Here is a 25,347-nt window from a genome sequence, read left to right as displayed (position 1 = left end):
TAAAGCTTCTGTGAACATTTCTATACAAGTTTTTGGCTTAATCTGTTTTCAGTTCACTTGGGTAAATATCTGGGAGTATGAATGCTGATTATATGGAAAGTCTAAATTTATCTTGATAAGAAATCACTAAGCTGGGGCACCTAACCACTGAGCCACATCCCCAGCCCTTTTTTTTTTTTTTTTTTAATTTAGAAACAGGGACTTGCTGAGTTGCTGAGGATGGCTTTGAACTCTAGATCAAGACTTCTGTCTTAGCCTTCCTAGCTGCTGGGATTACAGGCATGGGCCACTAAGCCCAGCTCACATAATATCATCTTAATGAATTGCTATTCATTTGGATTTTTTTTCCTTAACACAGTGTAGGCATCTTTCTGTATTGGCACATAGGGCCTTATTTTCAAACACCTAGTATTATAATGTTATGAATGTTATGAATTACAAGCTGTAATTTACTCTTTTATTAAAGCAGTTTTTATTTTTTTATTTAAAAAAAATTTTTTTTAATATTTATTTTTTATAAGTTTTCAGCGGACACAACATCTTTGTTTGTATGTGGTGCTGAGGATTGAATCCGGGCAGCACGCATGCCAGGTGAGCGCGCTACCACTTGAGCCACATCCCCAGCCCTTAAAGCAGAATTTAAAAATATAAAGGGACCTGGGTTGTGGCTCAGTGCTAACCCGCTTGCTCAGCATGCTGAGGCACTGGGTTCGATTCTCAGCACCACATACAAATAAATAAATAAAGGTCCATCAACAACAACAACAACAAAAAATCTTAAAAAAATTAAAATTATAAAAATAATATAAGTTCATGGTAAAAAATAAAAAATATATAAGCTATACCAAAGAAAATAAAATGAAAAATAAGTCCTCCCCTACCTGTCACATTCTCCATAATATAATTCATGCGTATGATCACTTTTTTTTTGGTGATGCTGGGGATTGAACCCAGGGCCTTGTGCATGTGAGGCAAGCAATCTACCAACTGAGCTATATCCCCAGCCCTGTGGTCACTCTTAATGTGAGAGTTTGACTTCTATGAAAGGTGAAGAATTTAATGATACTACTTACTCTTAATTTTTGTTATATATTTATTGTTGTTCTAATGCTTGCCTTCATTAAGGTGAAGAAATTAACTCACTCTTAACCCCTTCTTCCTAATTTTGTTAATCATATTATTGTTATATTGCCAGTGTTAATAATGTTTATATCCTTTTATTATTTATTTATTACTTATTTATTTTTTAAAATTTTTAGTTATAGGTGGATACAGTGTCTTTATTTTACTTTATGTGACAATGAGGATTGAACCCAGTGCCTCATGCATGCTAGGTGAGCGCTCTACCTCTGAGCCACAACCCCATCCCAGTATATTCTCTGTTATAACTGAAAAACAAAACACCACAGAAAACAGCATTTGTATGGTTGTGTTAATATGTTCATTATAATACCAAATAGTGATTTGGACCTAGAGGAGAAATTCTCATCATTGGAACTTAGTCTCTTGGACAGTTTTTAAATATCAAAGTCTTACTTCCCTCTGTCTTCTTTTAGTTTTTCTGGTTCATACTCAGCTACCATTTTTCTTTTACCTCATGTTGTCCTCTTTCTGATTTTTTTTTAGAAAGAGTGTATGTTTGATTATTAAATTTTTTTAATATTTATTTTTTAGTTGTAGTTGGACATAATACCTTTTATTTATTTACATTTATGTGGTGCTAAGGATCGAACCCAGGGCCTTGCACATGCTAGGCAAGCACTCTACTGCTAAGCCACAACTCCAGCCCCTTAAAAAAATATTTTTGTTTGTATATGGACACAATAGCATTATTTTATTTACTTATTTTTATGTGATGTTGAGGATCAAACCCAGTGCCTCACATGTGCTAGGCAAGTGCTCTAACACTGAGCCACAACCCCCACCCCCTTGATTAATTTTGATTCCATGTGTATTGAAAAATGCTCTTGTGATTTCAAGTGGCATTACGGCATTTCTCCACACATTTGATTACTAAGTTTTCTGAGGATTGAATTCTGGGTTTAAAATCTTTTCCCCTGGGAACTTTGTCATTGTTCCCTTGTGAACCATATCCAGAATTCCTCCTAAGAAGACAGTGAATGAAAAATGATCCAGATCAGTCTATTTTTGTTCCTGTGTAATTTTTTTTGAAGTTTCAAAGGATTTTCTGTATACTTGGAGTTCTAAAATTTACCCTTATGTTTCAAGTATGATATTTTATTTGTTCATCATTTAAAACTCTCAGTGGGCTCTTTGAATGGGTTTAGGTCTTTATCTGACTTAGAAAGGCCTTTCATTTATGTATGTGTGTATGTACATGTCTGATTTTGGGTGAGGGAGGGACCTTTCCTCCATAATCCCCTCCTTTGTCTCCTGTCAATCAGATGTTTGAATTCTTTAATCCCTTTTTCTTGTCCTCTTTTATTCATAGTACACTTTTTCTGTCTTTTATGTATTATAGAACCTTCTTCCACTTTGTTTCTCAGGTTAGTAACTTGGTTCTTAGGTTCTGAGGCATGCCTATTGTTTAAATTGCCCATTTAATTTTTTACTTTGGCAATCATTTCTCTTTCTGATTTCCAAGAACATATGCTCTTTTTATTTTTAAATCTACTTTTAATTATTCTAATTTTTTATTATAGCTGTTTTATGTATGCATGCTCTTTCAGATCACAGCTTTATTGAGGTTTAATTTTTATACCATAGAATTCACTCATTTTAAATATATAGTTCAGTGTTTTTTTTTTTTTTTCTTAAACATTTATTTTTTAGATGTAGATGGACACAACACAATGCCTTTATTTTTATGTGGTGCTAAGGATCGAACCCGGGTCCCGCCCATGCTAGGCGAGCACTCTACCGCTGAGTCACAATCCCAGCCCTAGTTCAGTGTTTTAAAAGTATATTTATAGAATTGTGCAGTCATTATCACAGCCTTCCAACTTTCTTTTTAATTATCACCCCACCACCGGAAATTTCTTGCATATTAGTATTCACCAGCTTTATTCCCAGACACAAGTTATTAATCTACTGTCTGTCCCTTTTCGGGATATTTCATATAAATGTCCAGAATAAGATAATACAATATGTGTTCTTGGTATATGGCGTCTTTTACTTAGCTTAATGTTTTTAAGGATTAATCATATTGTTCCAACGTTATTTGTTGAAAACACTGTTATTTTCCTGTTGAATTACTTTGGAACTTTTGTTGAAAACTTGCTCACTAACTTCTAGTATATTCTTCTTTTGGAACTCTGATTATATTACATTATGATTATATTACATTAATCAATATGTCTTAGGCGAGTATCACAATTTTTAGATTATTGATGCATAGCAGGTCTTGAAATTATATCCTCCAATTTCACACTTTTTATTTTTTGGTCTTTGAAAGTTCTTTGCAAGCCAGTTTGTCATTTTCTACAACAAAAAAAGCATGCTATGATTTCAAATGGAATTACAGTGACTATAAAGATTAATGTATGGAAAATTGACTTTTTTGGGTGTACTAGGCATTAAACCCAGGGTGCCTAATCAATTAGCCACATCCCAAGCCTTTTTTATTTTTTATTTTGAGACAGGGTCTCACTAAGTGACATAGGGTCTCGCTAAGTTACTGAGTTTTGCCTCGACCCTGGCAGTCTTCCTGTGAGTCACCATGTCCGACATCTGAATAATATTGAGTCTCTCATTCCTTAAACAAATAACCTTGTTTATACCATAGGGAATGAATAGCTTCTTCATTTATCTTCATTTATGTAAGTCTTTTTCCAGTAGTACTAGGGATTGAACCCAGGGGCTTACATGTGCTAGGCAAATGCTCTACTGCTGAGTTGTGTCCCCAATCATTTTTCAAATTTTATTTTGAGACAGGGTCTCAGTAAATTGCCCAGGCCGACCTTGAACCTGAGATTTCTTCTGTGTAGTTGGGATTATAGGCATGTGCCACCATACCTGGCCTTTCTTCTTTTCTTACATGTGAGAAAGCAAGTCTCAGAATGGAGGGTGTGGTACAAGATGCTCTTTAGTGAGTTTTGCCTCCTGGTATTCATGCCCTTGGGTAATCCCCTCATAATAAATCTGTATGGGTCTGTGTAACCAGTAGGATGCAGCAGAATGCAGAGCTGGAAGGCTTTGTCATGAAAAGTGTTGCAGTTTCTGCCTTGGTCCCTATTTGATGCTCCCAGTGGAGGAACCCAGCCACCATATTGTGGAGACTCTCAAGCTGTGGAGGACCCATGTGGAGAGGAGCCAGCAGCCAGCACCCATTTTCCAGCCATGTGAGTGAGCTACCTTCAGACTGGAGCCTCAGTCAGCCCTCAATGAAAGGATGAGAGATCTAGAGCCATAGCCACCTATCTAAGGCACTCCCAGATTTCTGACCCACACAATCTATAAGAGACAATGAATAACTCCTAGTGTTTATTTTATTTTATTTTTTAAAGAGAGAGGAGAGAGAGTGAGAGAATTTTTAATATTTATTTTTTATTATTTTTTATTTATTTTTTTTTAAAGGGAGAAACAAGATTATTCTATTTTCATTTATTTATTTATTTATTTTTTTTTTTAAAGAGAGAGTGAGAGAGGGGAGAGAGAGAGAGAATTTTTAATATTTATTTTTTAGTTCTCGGCGGACACAACATCTTTGTTGGTATGTGGTGCTGAGGATCGAACCCGGGCCGCACGCATGCCAGGCGAGCGCGCTACCGCTTGAGCCACATCCCCAGCCCCACTCCTAGTGTTTAAATCTGCAAATCAGAGCAGGTCCATGGTAAGGGTTATATAGCATCCAAAAGCCAACACTAAAGAATTTAGAGAGGAAAAATGAAGACATGGGCCACTGTACTAACCAATCCTAAAAGTGCTTACTTCTTCATTTCTGTCATTTATTTGTTTGTTTATTTATTTAGTGGTATTGGGGATTGAACCCAGGGCTTTACATGTGCTAGGCAAATGCTCTGCCATTGAGCTGTGTCCTTAGCCCTTTTTAAAATTTTATTTTGAGACAGGGTCTTACTAAATTGTCCAGGCTGCTCTTGAATTTATGATCCTTCTTCTAAGTTGCTGGGATGACAGGCATGCATGCAACATGATTTCTTCTTGATATCATATTTCTGAATCTGATGATTGCTTGGGCTGTTTTTGAACTTTTAGTTCCAAGGTTGCTGATGGGTCAGTTCTGTATTTTATACTGGAAATTCCATCTTTAACTTATATCTAATATATTCTAATATTTTTGTAAGCATCCAATTCCTCATAAAATTCCTTTTAAAAAATAATTAATGTTTTTGGTACCAGGGATTGAACTCAGAGGCGCTTAACCACTGAGCCATATCCCCAGCCCTTTTTATATTTTATTTTGAGACTTATTTTTGGTCTTGCTAAGTTGCTTAGGGCTTTCCTGAGTTGCTGAGACTTGCCTTGAGCTCATGATCCTCCTGCCTCGGCCTCCTGAACTTCTGGGGTTGTAGGTGTGTGCCATCGCACCCTGCTACTAAATTCCTTTTTTTAAATTTAAGTTATAGATGGACACAATATCCTTATTTTGTCTATTTATTTTTATGTGGTGCTGAGGATCAAACCCAGTGCCCCACTTGTGTGAGGCAGGCGCTCTGCCACTGAGCCACAACTCCAGCCCTAAATTCCTTCTTAAAACATCTAAAGTACTTTAGTTTTCTGCCCTGATCCTTTCTGGTATACTTTCATTTACCATATGAATCATTCCAATGGGCCTTTGGAGACTACTTCTTTATGAGTTAAGTTATAAAGTAATGGAGTTTAAAAAAATGATTGTATTCTGGCCGTTTTTCATGTTAGTGGTTCTTTCATGATCTCATACCATTTTTGAATGAGCTAGAAAAAAGCATATTCTTTGTAGGAGTGTGAAGACAATATTTATTATGGAGATAATATGGTTGGTTATATTATCTAAGTGGTTTAAATAGACAACAATGGCCCTGCCATTTCATTATAAGTTATTTTTTCAGTCCTGGATGTACATCTTTACAAGTAGTTTAATTTGGAGAGTAACATTGTCCAAAATGAGAAATTCTGTGAATACTTTATTATTTTGAAATGAATGTTCTAGTTGAAATTTAGTTTGACCTGACTTCACAGTGTTCTAAGTTCATTACTTTAGCCATACTATATGGGATAGAAATTTGCTGGTTGGTATATTGGAAATAGGATTCAAACTTCTTATAGTTGTAGTTGGACACAATACCTTTATTTTGTTTATTTATTTTTATGTGGTGCTGAGGATCGAACCCATGGCCTCGCACCTGCTAGGCGAGCACTCTACTGCTGAGCCACAACCCCAGCCCCAGTATTCAAACTTTTTAAAGAGAATTAGCTCTTGATTGGAGGTACTCTCAATCATTAAATACATGTTTAAATGCTTTCTTTAAAAAATATTGAGTCTGGGAGATACTGGAGAAATTGCTTCTTTTAGGATGTGCTTTTGTTTAGTAGAGAAGACTCTCAAACTTATAATTGTCATAAAATTGGAGAACCATATAGCTGAAGGAGTTGGAAAACATCACTGTGATATTTAATCTGGGAACTAGTCAGGTATTTTAAAAAGTTAGGACAGTTGGGGGAACTTCAGATGCTTGGGTGTAAATCACATTAGCATTTTAAAGTTAGTCATTTTTATAAAGAGAAAAAGTTTTTTGTTTTGTTTTGTTACCAGGGATTGAACCCAGGGCGTTTAGACACTGAGCCAGATCCCCATCCCTTCTTTTTATTTTTGAGTCAGGGTCTCCCTAAGTTGCTGAGATTGGCTTTGAACTTGTGATCCTCCTGCCTCAGCTTCCTGAGCTGCTGGGATTACACATGTGCATCACTGTGCCTGGCAAGAGAAAAAGTTTGGTGTAGCAATTTTGAATGCTGTATAGACATATCAGTAGCAGATGTTAGAATTCTGTTAGTAATCCTAAAGTAAAACTAGTTCAAAGAGTAGAATATTAAATTATTCAACAGTTTGTATCCAAATCATGGCAAATATCACCTTTCATTTTATGATTTGGAATACAACCATGAGTTGTTTTCTTAAATAAGGCTTGTTATGTTCTTCCTCTGCCTTCTCAAGTTGAGTTGCTGGAATCTGTTCTATTTTTACTTGTGGATCTACATACTGAAGCCATCTCTGATTTCATGCTCTGGAGATCAGCAAGAGATCTCTTGTAAGATGAGAATTGTGCAATAGGTGACTATTAGAAGAGTAAATAAGTTTAGTAAGTTGATAAACATTTGTTGAGTGAGATTTTTTTTTTTCAGTAAAAGCATGTTGTACCAAATGTCTGGAACTATGATTGAAGAAACTTCAATAATAAATTCAATGGCTGACTGATCACCTGATAAGTAATTGCTAAACATTTTTTTTTTGTAATGTTATTGGAGCTTTATTTGTATGTTTTGTTTCAAAATTGTTTAGTTTTAAAATTCTTTTTAGGTTCATTTAAAGTAATATGGGAAATTTATAAGTTATTAGAAATAAATCAGAACTGTTGGATTTTAAAAAAAGTCTTACAAAGTAAATTATATCATTTTTGTTGTACAATGGAAGTGGAACAATATTGCTTAAAATCCAAATTGAGCAACATTTAAACTTCTCAGGTCTTTGCAATCTGCCTCAGGCTTGGATTGGAAAGGTTATTTGATTGTTTGTTAGAAGATTACCTTTTGCTAAACATTGAAGAGGAGACCCAATGACACTTTTCCCTCCTCAAAAAAAGGGGTGGTGGTGGATATAAACACTGAGTTGCTCATTAAGTGGCCAGAGCTTTCTTATTATTTCTGACTGGCCATTTGGTGCTGTCATTCTACTTGTCCCTTCTGGGTCTCTGGTTTAGAAAGTGACCATATCAGATTTGTTTGTAAACTGATTTAAAAATTTCTGATAATTATGTTTTCAAGTTGAAGTTTGATCTTATTTTTTGGTTACATAAATGCATATAATAAAACAAAAATTGAGTTTCAAATTGTAGGAAGTGTAACTGAAGGTAGGAAAAATGCAGTTTGTTCTTTGAAATAGATATACTCAAACTTTATTACTTTTATCTTAATTTTAAAAAAAGTTTTAGCTTTTTTTCCTCTTTTGTCTGTGACTCCTACTCCTCCTTTTTCCTTTTTAATCCATGTCAAGATAAGTTTCTTAGATTGGGGTAGATAGCTATATGGAACATTACCTATTAGTTGGAGAGCCAGTTAGGTACTTTATATTGATTTTGGAGTAATGGGGAGGAGGGAGAAAACAAGGAAATTTCACAAGAATGGGAGATAGGGTCTGATAACATATTTGTTACTATTTCCTCTAAAAGAAACCAGGGATTCATGGAGAGATGACTGATTGTAGTCCTGGAACTGGATGTATTCAGAACATTTTGTCATACCAGAAAGTAAGAAAGGGAGGACAGAGGCTTGAAAGGCTTCCCACCAGACTGATTGCTCACTGGACAAAGTGGGCAAATAAAAGGAGAAATATATGAGGATCAAAACATATCAACTGCATAATGCTAAAACTAATAACAATAAACACCTTCCTGGTCATCTTTGGGAAATACTACAGAATCCAGTTAATTCTGAGAGCAAGGGGAAAAAATCAAACATTGATCTTGCAAAGCTTTCCTGGAAAACCAAATGCAGTAATCCTGTCCTTATCTGTGGCTTTGCTTTTTGCCATTTCGGTTACATGAAATCAACCTCAGTTTGAAGATAATAATGAAAAATTTTGAGAAATGAACTTCATAAATTTTAGTTTGTGCACTGTTTTGAATACTGTAATGAAATCTTGTTTATGTTCCATCCAGGACATGAATCATCCTGGCATATCCACACTGTAGCCTGTAATCACTAGTAGCTGTCCTGCATTGCTTATGTTCAAATAACTCTTATTTGACTTAATAGTGCCCCCAAAGCCATATATTAAGAGCAGTGATATTGGCAATACAGATATGTCAGAGAAGCTTCAAAGTACTCCCTTTAAACGAAAAGGCAAAAGTTCTTGATTTAAATAAGGAAAAAAATGTATGTTTTGAGATTGCTGAGGTTATGGTAATAACAAATTTATTTGTAACACTGTGAAGAAGGAAAAATAAATTCATGCTATTTTTGCTGTTGCATCTCACACTGCAAAAGTTATGGTTATAGTATGTGGTAAGTGCTTATTTAAGATGGAAATGGCATGAAATTTTGAGGGGAAAAGACATGAATAAAAATCTCATTCTGACAGACAGTAATGAGTTCTGCCAGAAAGCATGAACCTATATACAATGATTTATTGTTTTAATCTCTCATTGTGCCTAATTTATAAATTAAATTTTATCATGCACACACACACACACACACACACAGAGTATATTTAGGGTTCTGTATACTATCTATAGTTTAAGGCACCACTAGGAGTGTTTTGGAACATATTCTTAAGGGAGGGCTATTTTGTACAAGATTTGAAGAATATGTTAAAAAACACTGTGGTGTAATATACAATCAATAAAATTTAGAAAGGAAGAAATTCTACAGGGCAAGTGTTTGGTATTTTTTTCAACAAATGATAAGAGGAATTGACTCCAGATAGCTATACATTAAAAAGCACCTCTGGGTGCGGTGGTGCATGCATGTAATTCTAGTGGCTCAGGAAGCGGAGGCAGGAGGATTTCAAGTTCAAAGCCAGCCTCAGCAATGAGAGGCGCCAAACCACTCAGTGAGACCTTGTCTCTAAATAAAATATAAAAAATAGGTTTGGGGATGTGGCTCAGTGGTCGAGTGCCCCTGAGTTCAATCCCCAGTTACTACCCCCCACCCCACACAAATAAAAGACATATTAACTAAAATACGATGTAGAGATCTTGTTTGGAATGATACTGATTCTAAGCAATTAATTGTAAAATTAGTCTTTGGGAGATTTGAATACTGGCTATCTGGTACTAACACATTATTGTTAATTTTTAAGGGTGTGATGATATTGTGTTTATGTTTTAGAACTTCTAAATATTAGAACTTACAGTAATATTTATAGATAAATTATAACATTTACTTAAAAATGTACTTTAGAGTCTGGATTGAGCCCTGGCATGGTGGTGCCTGTAATTGGGGCTTCTGTGGAGGCTGAGACAGGAGGATCACAAGTTTGAGGCTAGCCTGAGGAATTTAGGGAGACCCTAAGCAATTTAACAAAACCCTTTCACAAAATAAAAAATATAAAGGGCTGAGGATATGGTTCAGTGGTTAAGTGCCCCTGGGTTCAGTCCCTGGTACCAAAAAAGGGGAAAGGGCTGGCAATATATACAGCTCAGCTGTGGAACACTTGCCTAGTTAGTATATAGGAAACCCTTGGTTCAATCCCCAGTACAGGGGCAGGAAAAAATCTGGGTGGAGGGGATATGAACTTCTATTACCCAAAGTTCAAGAAAAAGCATGAATATTGTATCACATGTAGGTATGTTAGAGTTAAAAAGAAACTTTTGCTTTAATCTTAAAAAGGTTTAAATATTTATATTGATTTATTTATGATCCTCTATAGTTAGGGCTCCACCTGCACCCTAATATTGACCTATTTAATTAATTAATTTATTTTTTAGTTGTCAGTGGACATTTATTTTATTTATTTATATGTGGTGGTAAGAATTGAACCCAGTGCTTCACACATGCTAGGGAAACACTGTGCCACTGAGCCACAACCTCAACCCACTAAGACCCATTTCTTTGTTTTTTGGTACTAGAGATTGAACCCAAGAGTGCTTACCACTGAGGTACATCCCAATGTGTTCATTTTCTTATTTTGAGATAGGGTCTTACTGAGTTGCTGAGGCTGGCTTGAACTTGTAATTATCTTGTCTCAGCCTTCCAAGTCACTGAGACAGGTGTGTGCCACAAAGCCAGGGTACTCATTCCTTTTAATGATATTTGCACTGGTACTAGGGCAAGCTGTATTGAACTTTTTTCGTATTATTGCTTAACTGGGCTTCAGACTCTCAGGTCCAGACTCTCATGTTGTTTGGTCATTGTTAATAGCTTTAATTACTCTTAATTGCATGTTTTCTTGTTGTATTATTTACTTATCATATTAACTTGCTTTACTGTTGAGGATTATATTGGCTCTGCCTTTAGTAAATGAAGGGATTTACTGTTGTTTTAGAAACTTGCTCAAGTACCAATAAATTTATTTTCATCATTTTTTTTTCTTATAGCTAATAGTCATTGCTGTTCTTCCTCCCATCCCCTCAGAGAATATTCCTAGGGATTTAGTCTTCAGAGTTAATATCTGTTGCAACTGAACTGAAATTTACCAGTAATATATATGTCCCCTAAAAAGAAAACAGTGTAAAGAAAAATATAGTGAGCCAGGCACAGTGATGCACTCCTGTAATCCCAGTGGCTTGGGAAGCTGAGGCAGGAAGTTCAAAGCCAGCCTAAGCAAAAGGGAGGCACTAAGCAACTAAGTGAGATCCTGTCTCTAAATAAAATATAAATAGGGCTGGGGACGTGGCTCTGTGGTTGAGTGCCCCCAGTTCAATCTCCGTCCCCCGCAAAAAGAAAAATGTAGTGAAATCTCCCATCCTCATATAAAGGACAAGAAGGCTTGGATTTATGAAGTTTTATAGTTTTTAAGTCATGGAATCATGTAAAACTTAGAGTCGCACTTTCAGTTTAAAGTGCTGACATATAAAATTCAATCTTCAGATTCAGTTCAACATTTAACAAATATTTGACTGCCTATATTTATAAGTATAATAGAACTTGAAAGAATGGAACATAAAAAAATCTTGCTAGCATTTAGCATTTTGGTCTGGTAACACAGAAAATCAGATAATTAAGTTTTAAGATGATTAAGATAATCAGACAATTAAGTAGTGTGTCAATGTATAAGTGCCCTGGAGAGGGAGGAAAAAGTGGCAAAAGGGAATGAAAAGATGTGCTGCTTTGGTGTCTGTGAGAAGAGCTTTCTAGACAGAGCCAGTAACAAACCACAGAAGCCTTGGGATGGGCAGAAGGTCTGGTACAGAAGGGATAGCAAGGAAGAGGGGAGAGGCAAGCAGTGTTTCTGGGTAGGCTTTGGCTCTTACCCTGGGTGAGATAATTATCAGAGGTTTTTCAAACAGGAATAAAATGATCTAATGCACATTTAAACAGGCTGTGTCTTGGCTTCTATCCTGAGAATATAAACATCAGGGGGACAAGGGCAGATACAAAAAACCTGATTATGAGACTTGATCAGTAAGTCAGATGAAATATGGTATTGGTACAGTATGGTGGCAGTGGAGAGAAGTAGTTGAAGTTTGGATACATTTCTAAATAGAGTTGCCAGGTTTTGCTGCTGGACTGGAATTTTGGTTGGGGCTGGGAGATTTGTGTAAGAAAATGTGTCAAGGATGACTCCAAGATTTTGACCTTTTCAAATTAAAGGATGAAGTTGGCATTACTAAGATGGGAAAAAACTGTAGGTCAAGGAGGAGAGATTACCAGGGGTTCAGTTTTGGGATATGCTTAGTTTGGATAGCCTATTAGACTTAAATAGAGAAATCAGATAGGCAGCTTATTATATTTGGTTTGGATTTCAGTGAAGAAACTTGGCTTAGAGATATAAACTGGGAAATTACTTAGCATATAGATTGTTTAAACCATGAAGTTAGACAGGATCAACAAGGGGATAAGTAGGTAAAGAAAAGGGGATACAGGACTAAGTCTTGGGTACTAGCATTAAGAAGACAGGAATTACCAGAAACTAGAGCCAAGGGAAGAAAGTTTCAAGGAGGGAGACAGATCCACTGAGTCACAAAAAAGGTCAGGTGAAAGGAAGGATGAAGTGACCACTGGGGGAGAATGTTACTTTGAGGAAGGCAGTTTTGTGGAATGGTATGGGCCCAAAGCCAGATTGGTATGAGCCCGAGAGAACAGGAAGAGAGAAAGTGGAGATTGAGAATGAAGACAGCTCGTAAGTTGTGCCTTAAATGAAACAGGGAAATGGGACAACATGTAGATGGGGAGTGGATTTCAGTTTTGTTGTATTTTGTTAAAGGTTGGAGAATTGATAGGATGTTTGATGTTGATGAGATTGAATTTAGTAGAGGGAAGACATGATGACAAAGGAGGAGGGTTAAGGATTTTTGAAGCAGTGTCTTTAGGGAAAAAAGATGGGTTCCAATTACCACCCAGTTTGGGAGCCTTATCTAGAAGCATGAAAAATTCATCCAGGGTAAAAAGAGAGAAGGTGGAGTAGTAATTACATGGGCAGAGATTCAGGAAGGAGAACAGATTTTTGTAAAATGTGGAAAGTTTAGTACTTAAAAAGTTTAGTACTTACAGAGCATTAAATAAGTCAGCACTTGGGAAGGCATGATTACCAAACATAGTGCTTAGTGAGAATTGACTCCTTAGTACTCACTTAAAATCACTACAGTAACTCTTTGTAGAGGTAACTATGAAAGATTTGGTGTATGATATTGTGTAAGTTTATAACATTTGTAAAATTACAACATGATTCACATGACCAGTTTCCTTCAGTCACTTATATGAGCAATACTCAGGAAATACTGGCTTTCATTCAAGTAAGATGAATCAGTTGGTAGTTTCTAGTTATGTCATCTTTTTCTGTGCAAAGATTCTGGCCACCACAGGTGCCAGTCACACAGAATATCAACTTTAAAGCACATTTCATAAAAACAAGTTTTATAGTTTTAATCAAAAACAAGGTAATTTTATGTGTTACAGTTTTGAAAGTGTTTGGTTTTGTTTACTGTGTGTGTAAAAGTTGGTTTAGCAAAATTGTAACATTGTCTAATAGAAAATAAAATTTTTTGTATAAGTTGGTTAGAAGTAGCAGAGAAATTTATATATATTCATATAAGTTAGTAATTGCAGTTTTAAGACCAGATGTAAAGCAGGGGAAGATCATGTGGGACTAGTAGAGTTGGAACCAGAAGTTACTTGGAAAGTCTGTTCAAACTATTATTGACTTTAAGTATGTTCCTATTTTAAAATAAGATCCATGGGCTGGGGTTGTGGCTTAGTGGTAGATTGCTTGCCTGGCATTTGTGAATACAATAAAGGTATCGTGTCCAGCTATAACTAAATACAAATAAAATAAGACCCAAAATGTTAAAATCTATAAGAATATCAGTATCAGTTTTGGGTGAGATAGGAAATGAAAAGGTGAAAATAGGGGATAGGAAGAAGTCTGATGAGAGAGCCCAGAGCATCATCAGAGAGACAAGGTTGATGGAGAATCATCAGATCTTGGTGATTCAGACTCCTGGGTGCTTACTGGGTTGTTGGGTAAAAGTAACAGGGGTGAAGGCAGATTTGGTAAGAAGATTTAGAATATAAAACCCTTCAAAAGACCTTTAGATGATCTGTGGGAAGTTGGACACTAAAGAGAGGAAGGTTAAAGAGAAATTGATTTAAATCAAAGGTTGGTAATTGAAATAATTTAAATGTACTATGTTTGAAGTACCTTCATAATCCAACTAATTTTTTTCATGAAATTATATTTTCTGGTATTCCATGTTTAACATTTGAAAAAAGAATATTCTAAAATATAAAATGAAACCTGTAGTCTAGAAAGCCATATTAGAATAAGGGAAGTTGTATGCCATAAGAAAGATAAAAATATAATATTATATATTCATAAGAGAAGGAGACTACCTTCAGAGGATATTTTAGATAATGGCATGCTTTATTAGGTAGTAAAGAGTAGTGTCTTTACATGGCATAAATAGTTAAGGTTAGCCGGGCGTGGTGGCACATGCCTGTAATAATCTGGAGGCTGAGAAAGGAGGATCATGAGTTCAAACTCAGTGAGACCCTGTCTCTAAAATACAAAATAGGGCTGGGGGTGTGGCTCAGTGGTTGAGTGTCCTTGAGTTTAATATCTTATACAAAAAAAAAATTGTACATCCAATAAATGACATTCATTTCTTTTTTTTTTTTTTTTTTTTTTTTTTTTTTAAAGAGAGAGTGAGAGAGAGAGGGGGACAGAGAGAGAGAGAGAATTTTAACATTTATTTATTCTTAGTTCTTGGCGGACACAACATCTTTGTTGGTATGTGGTGCTGCTGAGGATCGAACCCGGGCCGCACGCATGCTAGGCGAGCGCGCTACCGCTTGAGCCACATCCCCAGCCCCCGACATTCATTTCTTAATTAAGTACAAAAAAATCTCAAAGTACAGTTTGGCCCCCTTCATTCCCCTAGGGAGTTCTAAGTCTGTGGGTTAAGTGGGTGAGAAAGGGAAAAGGGTGGGAAGATGAAGCAGAAATAAGCTTTGGTGCAATAATTAACCATATAAAGAAATTACTTTAAAAAAATTATATAAGAGAATGTAACTTGAAAAGAATAGGAATGTAGAAATGAGGAAAAACTTAGGTACAGAAAAATGTTGTGAATAATTTGCTATGTTCTTACTTTTAATTAAAATTATTAAAACATGCAATATGACATGCAAAATCAAATTTTCTTAAACTTTCTTAAATTTAAAATAATAAAATTTTCTGAAATAAAAAGCACAAAGACCCAACAGTAAAATGAACAAGGACATGGACAGTCTGTTTATGGAAAATTACATATACCTTTTTTTTGTGGGGGAGGGGTGGTACCAGGGATTGGACTCAGGACTACTGAGCCACATCCCCAGCCCATTTTTGTATTTTACTTAGAGACAGGGTCTCACTGAGGTGCACCTTGCTTGGAGTCTTGCTGTTGCTGAGGCTGGCTTTGAACTTGCAATCCTCCTGTCTCAGCCTCCCAAGCTGCTGGAATTACAGGCATGTGTCACGTGCCTGAATGGAAAATTACACATAATTTTAAACATTTTCAAGATGCTAGGCTTTACTCACAGACATGTTGTAATTGGAGCTACATAAAGATACATAAAGGACTGGGGTTATGGCTCAGTGGTAGAGTGCTTGCCTAGCATATGTGAGGCACTGGGTTCAATCCTTAGCACCGGGTCAAAATACATAAATAAAGGTATTAAAAAAATCTTTAAAAAAGATATTTTCTCCTAACAGGAGCCAGACCCTCTTATGGTGAATGAAGCTATCAGTTCTCAGGTCTTACTTGTGTAGTTTCAGTCCCTTTCCCTTTATTCTCTCTTCTTAAATATGGACAATCAAGTTTTATCAGATGAGGAAAGGTAAACCTCCTTTTTCCTCATATGAGAAATCACTAGAGAAAAACAACCAGGAAGAAACATGACCCAGACAGGGAGAAGAGGACTTAAAAAAGAGACAGACAGATAAGGTGAATTAAGTTTGTAAACAGAAACAGGATTCTATAAAAAAGAAAGGAGTTGTTGAAAATAATTTGATTGAATAATAGGGGATCTATCAGAAGATAGAGCTAAAGAATTTTTTTCAGAAGGTCCAATAAATAGGAAACTTATTATAATTAAGAGGAGTGAATAGTTATACAATGTGTAAATATAACTGATTAAATATTTACAAATAAATTAAAAGTATGGTACATAAAATATTTTTATGATCAAGCTTCACTCTTTCATTGAGAAATTAAATGGTAATTTTCTTAATTGCACTAGCATGTCTATAGTATAAATTCCTGAAGGGTACACCTCAGTCTCCCCTTCCCTTTGGGGGCTGAACCCTGCCCCCAATATGCTCACACATGCTAGGCAAGGACTCTATCACTGAGCTATACCCAGTCCCTCAACATGGAATTTAAATAAATGAAGGGGTGAAAAGTAAGTCTTAATGGTGCCAAATTGTGCTGAACAAAAATTCGGTCAGTTAGTTTTCATCTATTTCTTGTTGGGTTATCTCTGCCACTTCTGACTAAAATTGATAAGCACTTTCCAATCTCATACATGATTTACTTGGAGTTTTAAAATAGGTTGAATGTTATTCATGTGTCTATTAGGCTTGTGTTTCCACTCCTTTGTGCAAATCTTGGGTTTAATCTTTCTCAATTATTTGTTAGTGCCCATTAGTTATGTAGGGATCAGTGCCCCTTCATGTGTGCAAATATTTGTCCCTTAGTTTGTCTTTTGGGATTTCCTTCCTACCTTTAAATCTTTCAGATGTTTAATTTTATTTATTTATCCTCCCCCACTTCTTTCATCAAGGTGTGTCTTGTACAATTTGTATCTGATTTAAGACTCTTCCTAAACCAAGATTATAGAAATATTCTCAAATGAAATCATCCTCTAATATTTTTTTATTTTTATGGTTTTCTGCATTTAAACAGTCCGAGGTGTTTGAACCCTCACCTGGGACCCCCACCCCAGCCAGGTGGTGGGAATTGAACCCTGGGGCACTTTATCCTTGGTACATTCTATTCCTTTCTTTTTTTTTTTTTTTTATTTTTTTTTTATTTTGAAACAGTCACACTGAGGCTGGCCTTGCACTTGGGATCCTCCTGCCTCAACTTTTTTAGTAGCTGGGATTTAGGCCTATGCCACCAAACCTGACTTATACTTTTCTTGTTGTAAGGATTTTGGTAGAGATAGACTTCATTTCCAGTAATAGCTAACCAGTTTTCCTAAAATATCATTTTGACTAATAATTTTTTTTCTTAATTTGAAGAAGAAATCAGATTCATTACATATTAAATTCCCTGTGATTTTGGTTTATTTCTGGAATCTATTTTGTTATATTTAGATCTCCAGGTCCATATTATACTATGTTATTATAGTTGTAGAAGTGTTTTTTATTTATATTATCTTGTTTTCAAAATTTATTTTTGTCAATTTTGGACAAATAGGTGAATAGCTGCCATTGTCCCTTTTCACTTGGAAGCTTAGTACCAATTTTGTTTGAAAAAAAATTTTTTTTTTAAAGAGAGAGTGAGAGAGGAGAGAGAGAGAGAGAGAGAGAGAATTTTTTTTTAATATTTATTTTTCAGTTCTCGGCGGACACAACATCTTTGTTGGTATGTGGTGCTGAGGATCGAACCTGGGTCGCACGCATACCAGGTGAGCGCGCTACCGCTTGAGCACATCCCCAGCCCTGAAAAAAAATTTTTTTTTAATGTCAATCTTTTCTTTTTCTTTTTCTTTTTTTTTTTTTTTGAGAGAGAGAGGGAGGGAGAGAGAGAATATTTTTTAATATTTATTTTTCAGTTTTCGTTGGACACAACATCTTTATTTTTATGTGGTGCTGAGGATCGAACCCAGCACCCCGAGCATGCCAGGTGAGCGCGTTAATGCTTGAGCCACCTCCCCAGCCCTCAAAATCTTTTCTATTTGGAAGCTTTTAGGATTTGGAGTTCTGAAGTGTTTTTTTTTTTTTTTTGTGTGTGTGTATGTGTGTGTGGTGTCTACCCTTCTTATAAATAATATCCTTTTCTGTTTTTTATGTTCTCTGTTTCTGGAACTTCTGGTAATGGGATGTTAAGACTTGTTATTATACATGTTGGAAGTTAAACTCCACAAAGAGGAGAGTAGTAGAAGGTAAGGTAGCTAAGGGACAAGCTGTATGGCATTGCCAGGTTCTGCAGGGCCTTATAGACCATTATAAGAATGTCATAACCGGTATCTTTTGTTTTGTTGTACGTGAATTTTAAAATTGTAGTATTTCTGTTTTTCACCTTATTAACGTTATGTATGTATGTATGTATGTACGTACGTACTGGGGATTGAACTCAGGGGCACTCAACCACTGAGCCACATCCCCAGCCCTATTTTGTATCTAATTTAGAGATAGGGTCTCACTGACTTGCTTAGTGCCTCCATATTGCTGAGACTGGTTTTGAAGTCTAAATCCTCCTGCCTCAGCCTTAGCTGCTGGGATTACAGGCGTACATCACTGTATCTGGCTTACTACATTTAATTTTAATTCTTGATCAGTTGAAAGTTTTAGGTTATGAAATGTCCTCCAAATAGAGATTTATTTGTGTACCAAATAAAGATTTTTATATAGGTTGGTTGAAAAAAAAATTTTTAATTGTAGATGGACACAATATCTTTATTTTTATTTATTTTTATTCGGTGCTGAAGATCGAACCCAGGGCCTCACACATGTGAGGCAAGCACTTTACCACTGAGCTACAACCCCAGCCCTATAGGTGGTTTTTATAATTATTTATTTTTTAGATAATTATTGACTTTGATTTCCATCTTTGATAATTTAAAGAATGATTACAAAATCATCAAGTTTACCACATTAAGGGAAGTAGTATAATTGCTTCATTGTCAGATTGTGGTCAAGACTATTTTTCCTTTTTGAATTTTTGAGGTGTCCGTGGTCTAAATAGATGATCAATTTTTGTAACTCTTCCATAGATTTGGTCTCTTCTCATCATATGTCCAGCTGTTTTATCATTTGGTTTATTTGATCTTTCAGGATTGAAATGGTGATTGTCGTCTTTTTAAAAATTTCTATCTAAAGGTTTTTCTTGTATTAAAAAGTTTTGGCCCCAACTACATGTTATGAAGATTTTGATATACATAGGCTTATAAACATTGTATCTTTTATGATCTTGATCATTATAAAAAGTGACCTTCTTTATGCCTCTTTTATAAATGTTCTTTCGTTTTGAATTCAGTGGATTTTAAAAAGGTGTTTATACTTGCCTGGTATACTTTTGTCTAACCTTTTCCTTTTAACTTCTCAAAGTCTCTATTTTAGGTTTATCTCTTGTAGATCTCATGTAGTTGGATCAAGGTTAGTCTTTTGGACCCAATTTGAGATGCTACTAATCACTTACATTAATGTTGTATATTTGGTTTTATTTCTGTTATATTAGTTTATTTTTGCTGTTGCTGTTACTTGTCTTTTTGCTTGATTTTCTTTTTCTTCTTTTAAACTACATGGTTTTATTTTTTCTCTTATTTTGGAAGTTACCTACTGTGTTTCATTGTCTTTTTTTTTTTTTAAATCTGCTTGCTGGATATGAGAATAGGCAATCCTGCTTGTTTTCAAGCTCCATATCAATTTCTATCCTTTCTTTTTTTTTTTAAAACCATACCTTTGTTTTATTTATTTATTTTTATGTGGTACTGAGGATTGAATCCATGGCCTTGCACATGTGAGGCGAGCACTCTACCGCTGAGCCACAAACCCAGCCTCATTATTCTTAAGGTATCACTGATTTGTTCTATGGTTAGTTATTTTGTATGCCACTAATACGGTTAAATGTCAAAGAAATTATAATACATCTTCAGTTGTAATGTACATGCTGATTTCAGATATATTAAATTGTGAAAAAAGTATGTTTTAGAACAGATGAAGAAATAAGGTAGTTTGTAATTCTGTGGTTATAAATCTATAGCTGTAATGTACTTAAATCTTATTATTATATTTACAAAATAGATTTTTCAGAAGTGGTTGCATCTATGATGTATTGTTACAAGTTCTTTGTTTGAAAATATCTGCCAGTGACTTTCAAAAGTGAAATGATGTTTTGGCTGGTTACAGAATTTTTGAGAAAGCTTTCCCTTAATACTCAGTAGACATTGTTTCCTTATCTTCTGGCATCTAGGGTTATTCTAGTGAAGTCTGGGGCCAGCCTGACTGTTTTTTTCCCTTTGTAGGTGACCTACTTCTGCCTGGGTATTGGTAGAATTCTTTCTTTATCCTTGAAGTTCAGTAACTTCATCAGGATATATCTCGGTCTTGGTGTGATTCTCTATTACATTTTCCTGTTACATGGTAAGCCATTTAAACTGTGGACTCAGGGATACTTTCTTATATATATTTTAATATGCTTTTTAAATTTTTCTTCAACAAAAATCAGTTTTATTATTGTTCATCTTCATTTCCTGTCTTCCATTTCATTTAAAAAAATGTTCCTTTGTTCTTTTCTATTGTGCTCTATATAATGCTCTCCATTATCTTTGGTTTCATAAATTTGTTTTCATCAATATCAAGTCTCCTGCTTCCTGTATCTCATGTGGTTTTCATTTTGCTATGACTTCAGTACTTCATTCAGTTTTATTTATTTATGTCTGTGAGCTGCCCTTTTAGCTTGTCTCATTTACTTCCCTCCTTTTAAAAAAGCCTTTTACTTCTTACAGTAGAAACAGGTAAAACCACATTGTTAAAAACAGTTAACAATGGGTTAAAAACAGTTGCAAAGCAACTACTATCAATATTTATCTCCCAAGAACACAAAACAAGTGATTGGTAAATAGTTTTATCACATGCTGTTAGCTGTTGTGTTTTATTAATGGCGTGAGATCTGGAAAAGCCTCTTTTTTTTTTTTTCAGGCTTTAAATGTACCTTTTTTTTTTTTTTTTGACAGTTGGATAAACTTCTTTTGTACCTTTTGGAATCTGTTTTTGCCATATGCTTCTGTGTATGGGAAAGAAGTGTTCAATGACTTTTCCCCTGTTAATCATTGAAAATCTGTTGAGGCTATCTTTTATTCAGTAAGTTACAATGTGGAATAGAGAAAAATTCCTGGAAACCATGAATCAACAGATTCTTTGCCATCCATGTGTACCACAATGAAAAGATTTTCTTCATGAATTTATGCTGAATGCCGATGTTCTTTGTCTTATTCTGAAGAAATGAAGGTAATCAATGACCCATGATCTTCATTCAGGGTTGAAGGAAATAGTGAAAACTGTGACTATAAGCAAGTTGTGATTACCGAGAGTGAGACTTTCACTGTGATCTATAAAAAAAAAGCTGTAAAAATTCTGTACTTTAAAGTAGCTTACCTGTTTAGGGAACAGATTCTCCCATGAATTTTTCTTTTTTTTTTTTTCTTTCTTTTTTTAAATGATGGCTAGGATACAAGTATTCTTTATGTGAGCCATTATTAATGTTAACAAGATTATTTCAATAGTCTTACATATTCAGAATGTGCTTATTCCATATTGTGAACAGCTGGAATTTATAGTTCAGAGCTTATCTTCAAAAATTAAAGTTGTTATAAGTATTTCTTTGGGTTCTCAAACTGTTTTGCTTGATTGTCAATAATTTGGCTTCCTAAGGTGGTATTTTGAACTAATTCATTAATTCAACTAATACTTACTAATCAGACTATAATAAGTCATGGGATGATATCAGTAAACAAACAAAAATCTAGGCCCTTCCAGAGCTTGCATGATCTAGTTAAAGTCGGGAAGTTAGACAAAATTAATACTATATGGAAAGTAAAATCGAAAGGGAATAAAAATAGGGAGCTTGTAAGGATTTGGGGGTTGTAATTTATAATAGGGTGACATTTCAATGAGGAATTGCATTAGGTGAGGGAGTGAATAAGCACCAAGGCCCTGAAGGGGGGACTTACCTGAATTTTTTTAGCTTAAGCCCAGAATCAGAAAATTGGAGAGAGGTGCTGTTAACTTTGAAGAGCCTTGTGGGCCATCACAGAGAAGAAATACACAACATGATTGGAATTTACATTTTTTACAAGGTTACTTTCACTGCTAGATTGAGAAACAGACTCAATAAGATTTGACAAAGTACTTCAGTGCACACATTTAAATAAACGTCTATAACTGAAATGAAAGCTTTACCAACAATATCTTTATTTTTATTTTTCTCTTAGTAAAATGAAATACTAGTTAAATCCCAGTAGATCTGTTTCATGACTGCACAACTTATAGTTGAAAAACACTGACAAATGAGATACAGTCTCTCATTTAACAGTAAGAGGACAAATTCTTGAGTTGTGCCTTTAATGGAAAACGAACAAAATGTAACCAAAGAAAAAAAAATTAAAAATCAGTTTTCTGTGTATATCTAGCTTTAAAAAGTCAAATAATCAAATACCCATAAATCAAAAGGCCTAATAATAAAGAGCCCCATTCCCTAGAAGCAGCTGCTTTTAAAAAACCTTTTTGGTTCAGATCTCCTGGGGGCTTAACTCCATGCTTCTAAATAATATGCTGATAGTGTTTATTTTTTTGGTTTATCAACTTTAGACATTCTCTGTTGACTTCTTGCTATGACAGATGTTTTCAGTCCCACTTCTCACTACTGACCTTCCTCGTTCGGCAGTCACTGACCTGGCGCCTCTCTGGGGTTCTACCCAGAAGATTAGCCTTCGCTGCAGTCCCTCTGTGAGTATTCTGCTCTTCTGCTCCCTCCACTCTGCTTATCAGTTCACATTCTTCCATCTGTCTCCATCTTTCAGAACCATGGGCAAATTACCTAGTATTTTTTTTTAAATTTATAGTTAAAATTATTTTAAATGTTTTTTAAAAATTTATTTACTTAGGTTTTTAGTGGGAAGAAGTGGTATACACATGAACTTATATTAGCACTTTGAACTTGAAGACAAACTAGTAGTGTAGGCCAAAGCTCCCCCTCTTTTTGTTCTTTAAACTACCTACAGTATTTGTTTTTTCAGATTGAAATATATTTACACTATTTTATCTTTTTAAGAAATTGTAAAATTTTCGCATGTCATCAGATACTCTTTCCAAAAAAATTTTTTTTTTTTGTACTGGGAATTGAACTCAGGGGCACTCAACCGCTATTTTGTATTTTATTAGAGACAGGATCTCAGTGAGTTGCTTAGTGCTTGCTAAGTTGCTGAGGCTGATTTGAACTCTTTTGATTCTCTTGTCTCAGCCTCCCAAGCCTGCTGGGATTACAGGCATGTGCTACCTGGCTCAAAGTAATTTAAAATAGATGTATAGCATTCTTATTTCAACTTTTACATTTTTTAAATTATAAATTACTTAAATAACTGCAGATTTTTCCTATGAAAAACAGTTTTGTGTAATAGTTGATTATTTCTCTCAAGATAAATTTTCAGTAGTGGTTATTGTTGAATCAAAGAAGATAAGCATTCTTTGAATTTCTTAATAAATATCACTGATTGCTTTCTAGAAAAGACTTGCTAATTTGATGGAATCAACCATCATTGTAGTAAAATGCCACTTTATACTATATTCTTAGCATTATTGAGAACTTTAAAAAAAAGTATTTGATTCTGTTAGGTAAAAAGAAAATAAAAGCTGGATGTGGAGGTACATGCCTGTTGTCCCAGCGACTTGGGAGACTGAGGCCTGAGGACTGCAAGTTCAAAGCCAGCCTCAGCAATTTAGCAGGGCCCTAAGCAACTTAGCAAGTCCCTGTCTCAAAAAATAAAAAAGGCTGGGGGATGTCGCTCAGTAGTTAAGTGCCCCTGGGTTAACCCACAGTATCAGAAAACAATAAAGAAAAAGAAAGTTTTTAAAGAAAATTACCAAAAGATTTTTACCATTTTGAGTGTTTTAAGGGTTTGTAAGAGCATAATTTGCCTTTTCTTCTTCTCCTTCACCACCTTCTCCTTTTTTGATGGTACTTAGGTATCCAAAGAAGGGACTTGTGCATGCTAGGCAGATACCTTACAACTTAGCTAAATTCCTAGTTCTTGCCTTTTCGTTTTTTGGAAGGAGATGGGTTTGGACCTTTGACATTATGCTCATGCATGCTAGGCAAACACTCTGCCACTGAACTGCTTTCTTATTATTGTTTTATTTTGAGATAGGATCTAGATAAATTGAGGAGGCTGGCTTCAGACTTGTGATCCTCTTGTCTCAGTTTCCCAAGTAGTCAGAATTACAGGCCTATACCATTAGACTCCAGCTGACTTTTAGTTTTTTTTTTTTTTTTTTTTTGGTGTGTGTGTGTTACTGGGGATTGAAATCAGAGCACTTAACCACTGAGCTACACCCCAGCCCTTTTTTGTATTTTATTTAGAGACAGGGTCTAGCTGAGTTGCTGAGGCTGGCTTTGAATTCTCTATCCTCCTGCCTTAGCCTCTGGAGCTGTTGGGATCATAGGCATGTGCCACCATGCCTTTTTTCATTTTTTATGTCTATTTTTACATGTGGGATTTTTATTTTTTAAATCATCTAATCAATTTGGCTTTCCAGCATTTTCTTTTTTTTCTCTCCTTTCTTTCCTTTTTCTTCCCTCCTTCCTCCCTCCCTGGGGATTTAACCAAGGGGGCACTTTACCACTGAATTATAGCCTCAGCCCCATTTTTAGTTTTTATTTTGTGTCAGGGTCTCCTTAAATTTCTTTGACTATTCTTTTGCATTTCTCCTTGATTACTGGGATGACAGCTTTGGCCACCCTGCCACCTCTTGTGTTTTCTGTAGATGACTTAGAAAGATGGTTCTCATTCCTAAAATTAGATAACACAGTGAATATTTTAAAGATAGCTTTGAATTTGAAGGTGTAGGGGTTATGGAAAAGTTTGTTTGAGAAAGTTGACGGCATCTGCTTTAGAAATTGGCCTTTGGCTTGTTTAGAAAATCCATTATGCCCAGCAGCTCCAGAGGCTTAGGCCTGAGGATCCCAAGTTAAAGACCAGCCTCAGCAACCTGAAGAGACCCTGACTCAAAAGAGTTAAGGATGTGGTTCAGTGGCAAAGCACCCTTTGGTTTAATCTCTGGTACTAAAAGACAAAAAGAAAGAAAATCCA

General features: G+C 35.3%; 1 protein-coding gene across 1 annotated transcript in view; it reads left to right on the top strand.

Annotated features, from left to right (window-relative positions):
- Ube2g1 (ubiquitin conjugating enzyme E2 G1) overlaps positions 1–25,347 on the top strand; it is a 99,971-nt gene that overhangs the window by 18,608 nt on the left and 56,016 nt on the right. Inside the window, exon 3 of the mRNA XM_078041090.1 lies at positions 20,506–20,623. Coding sequence (XP_077897216.1) covers positions 20,506–20,623 — 118 coding nt within the window. The remainder of the gene's footprint in view (positions 1–20,505; positions 20,624–25,347) is intronic.

This window comes from Ictidomys tridecemlineatus, chromosome 3, assembly GCF_052094955.1.
Source record: "Ictidomys tridecemlineatus isolate mIctTri1 chromosome 3, mIctTri1.hap1, whole genome shotgun sequence".
NCBI classification, from domain to species: domain Eukaryota; kingdom Metazoa; phylum Chordata; class Mammalia; order Rodentia; family Sciuridae; genus Ictidomys; species Ictidomys tridecemlineatus.
This window is presented reverse-complemented; position numbering and strand designations above follow the sequence as displayed.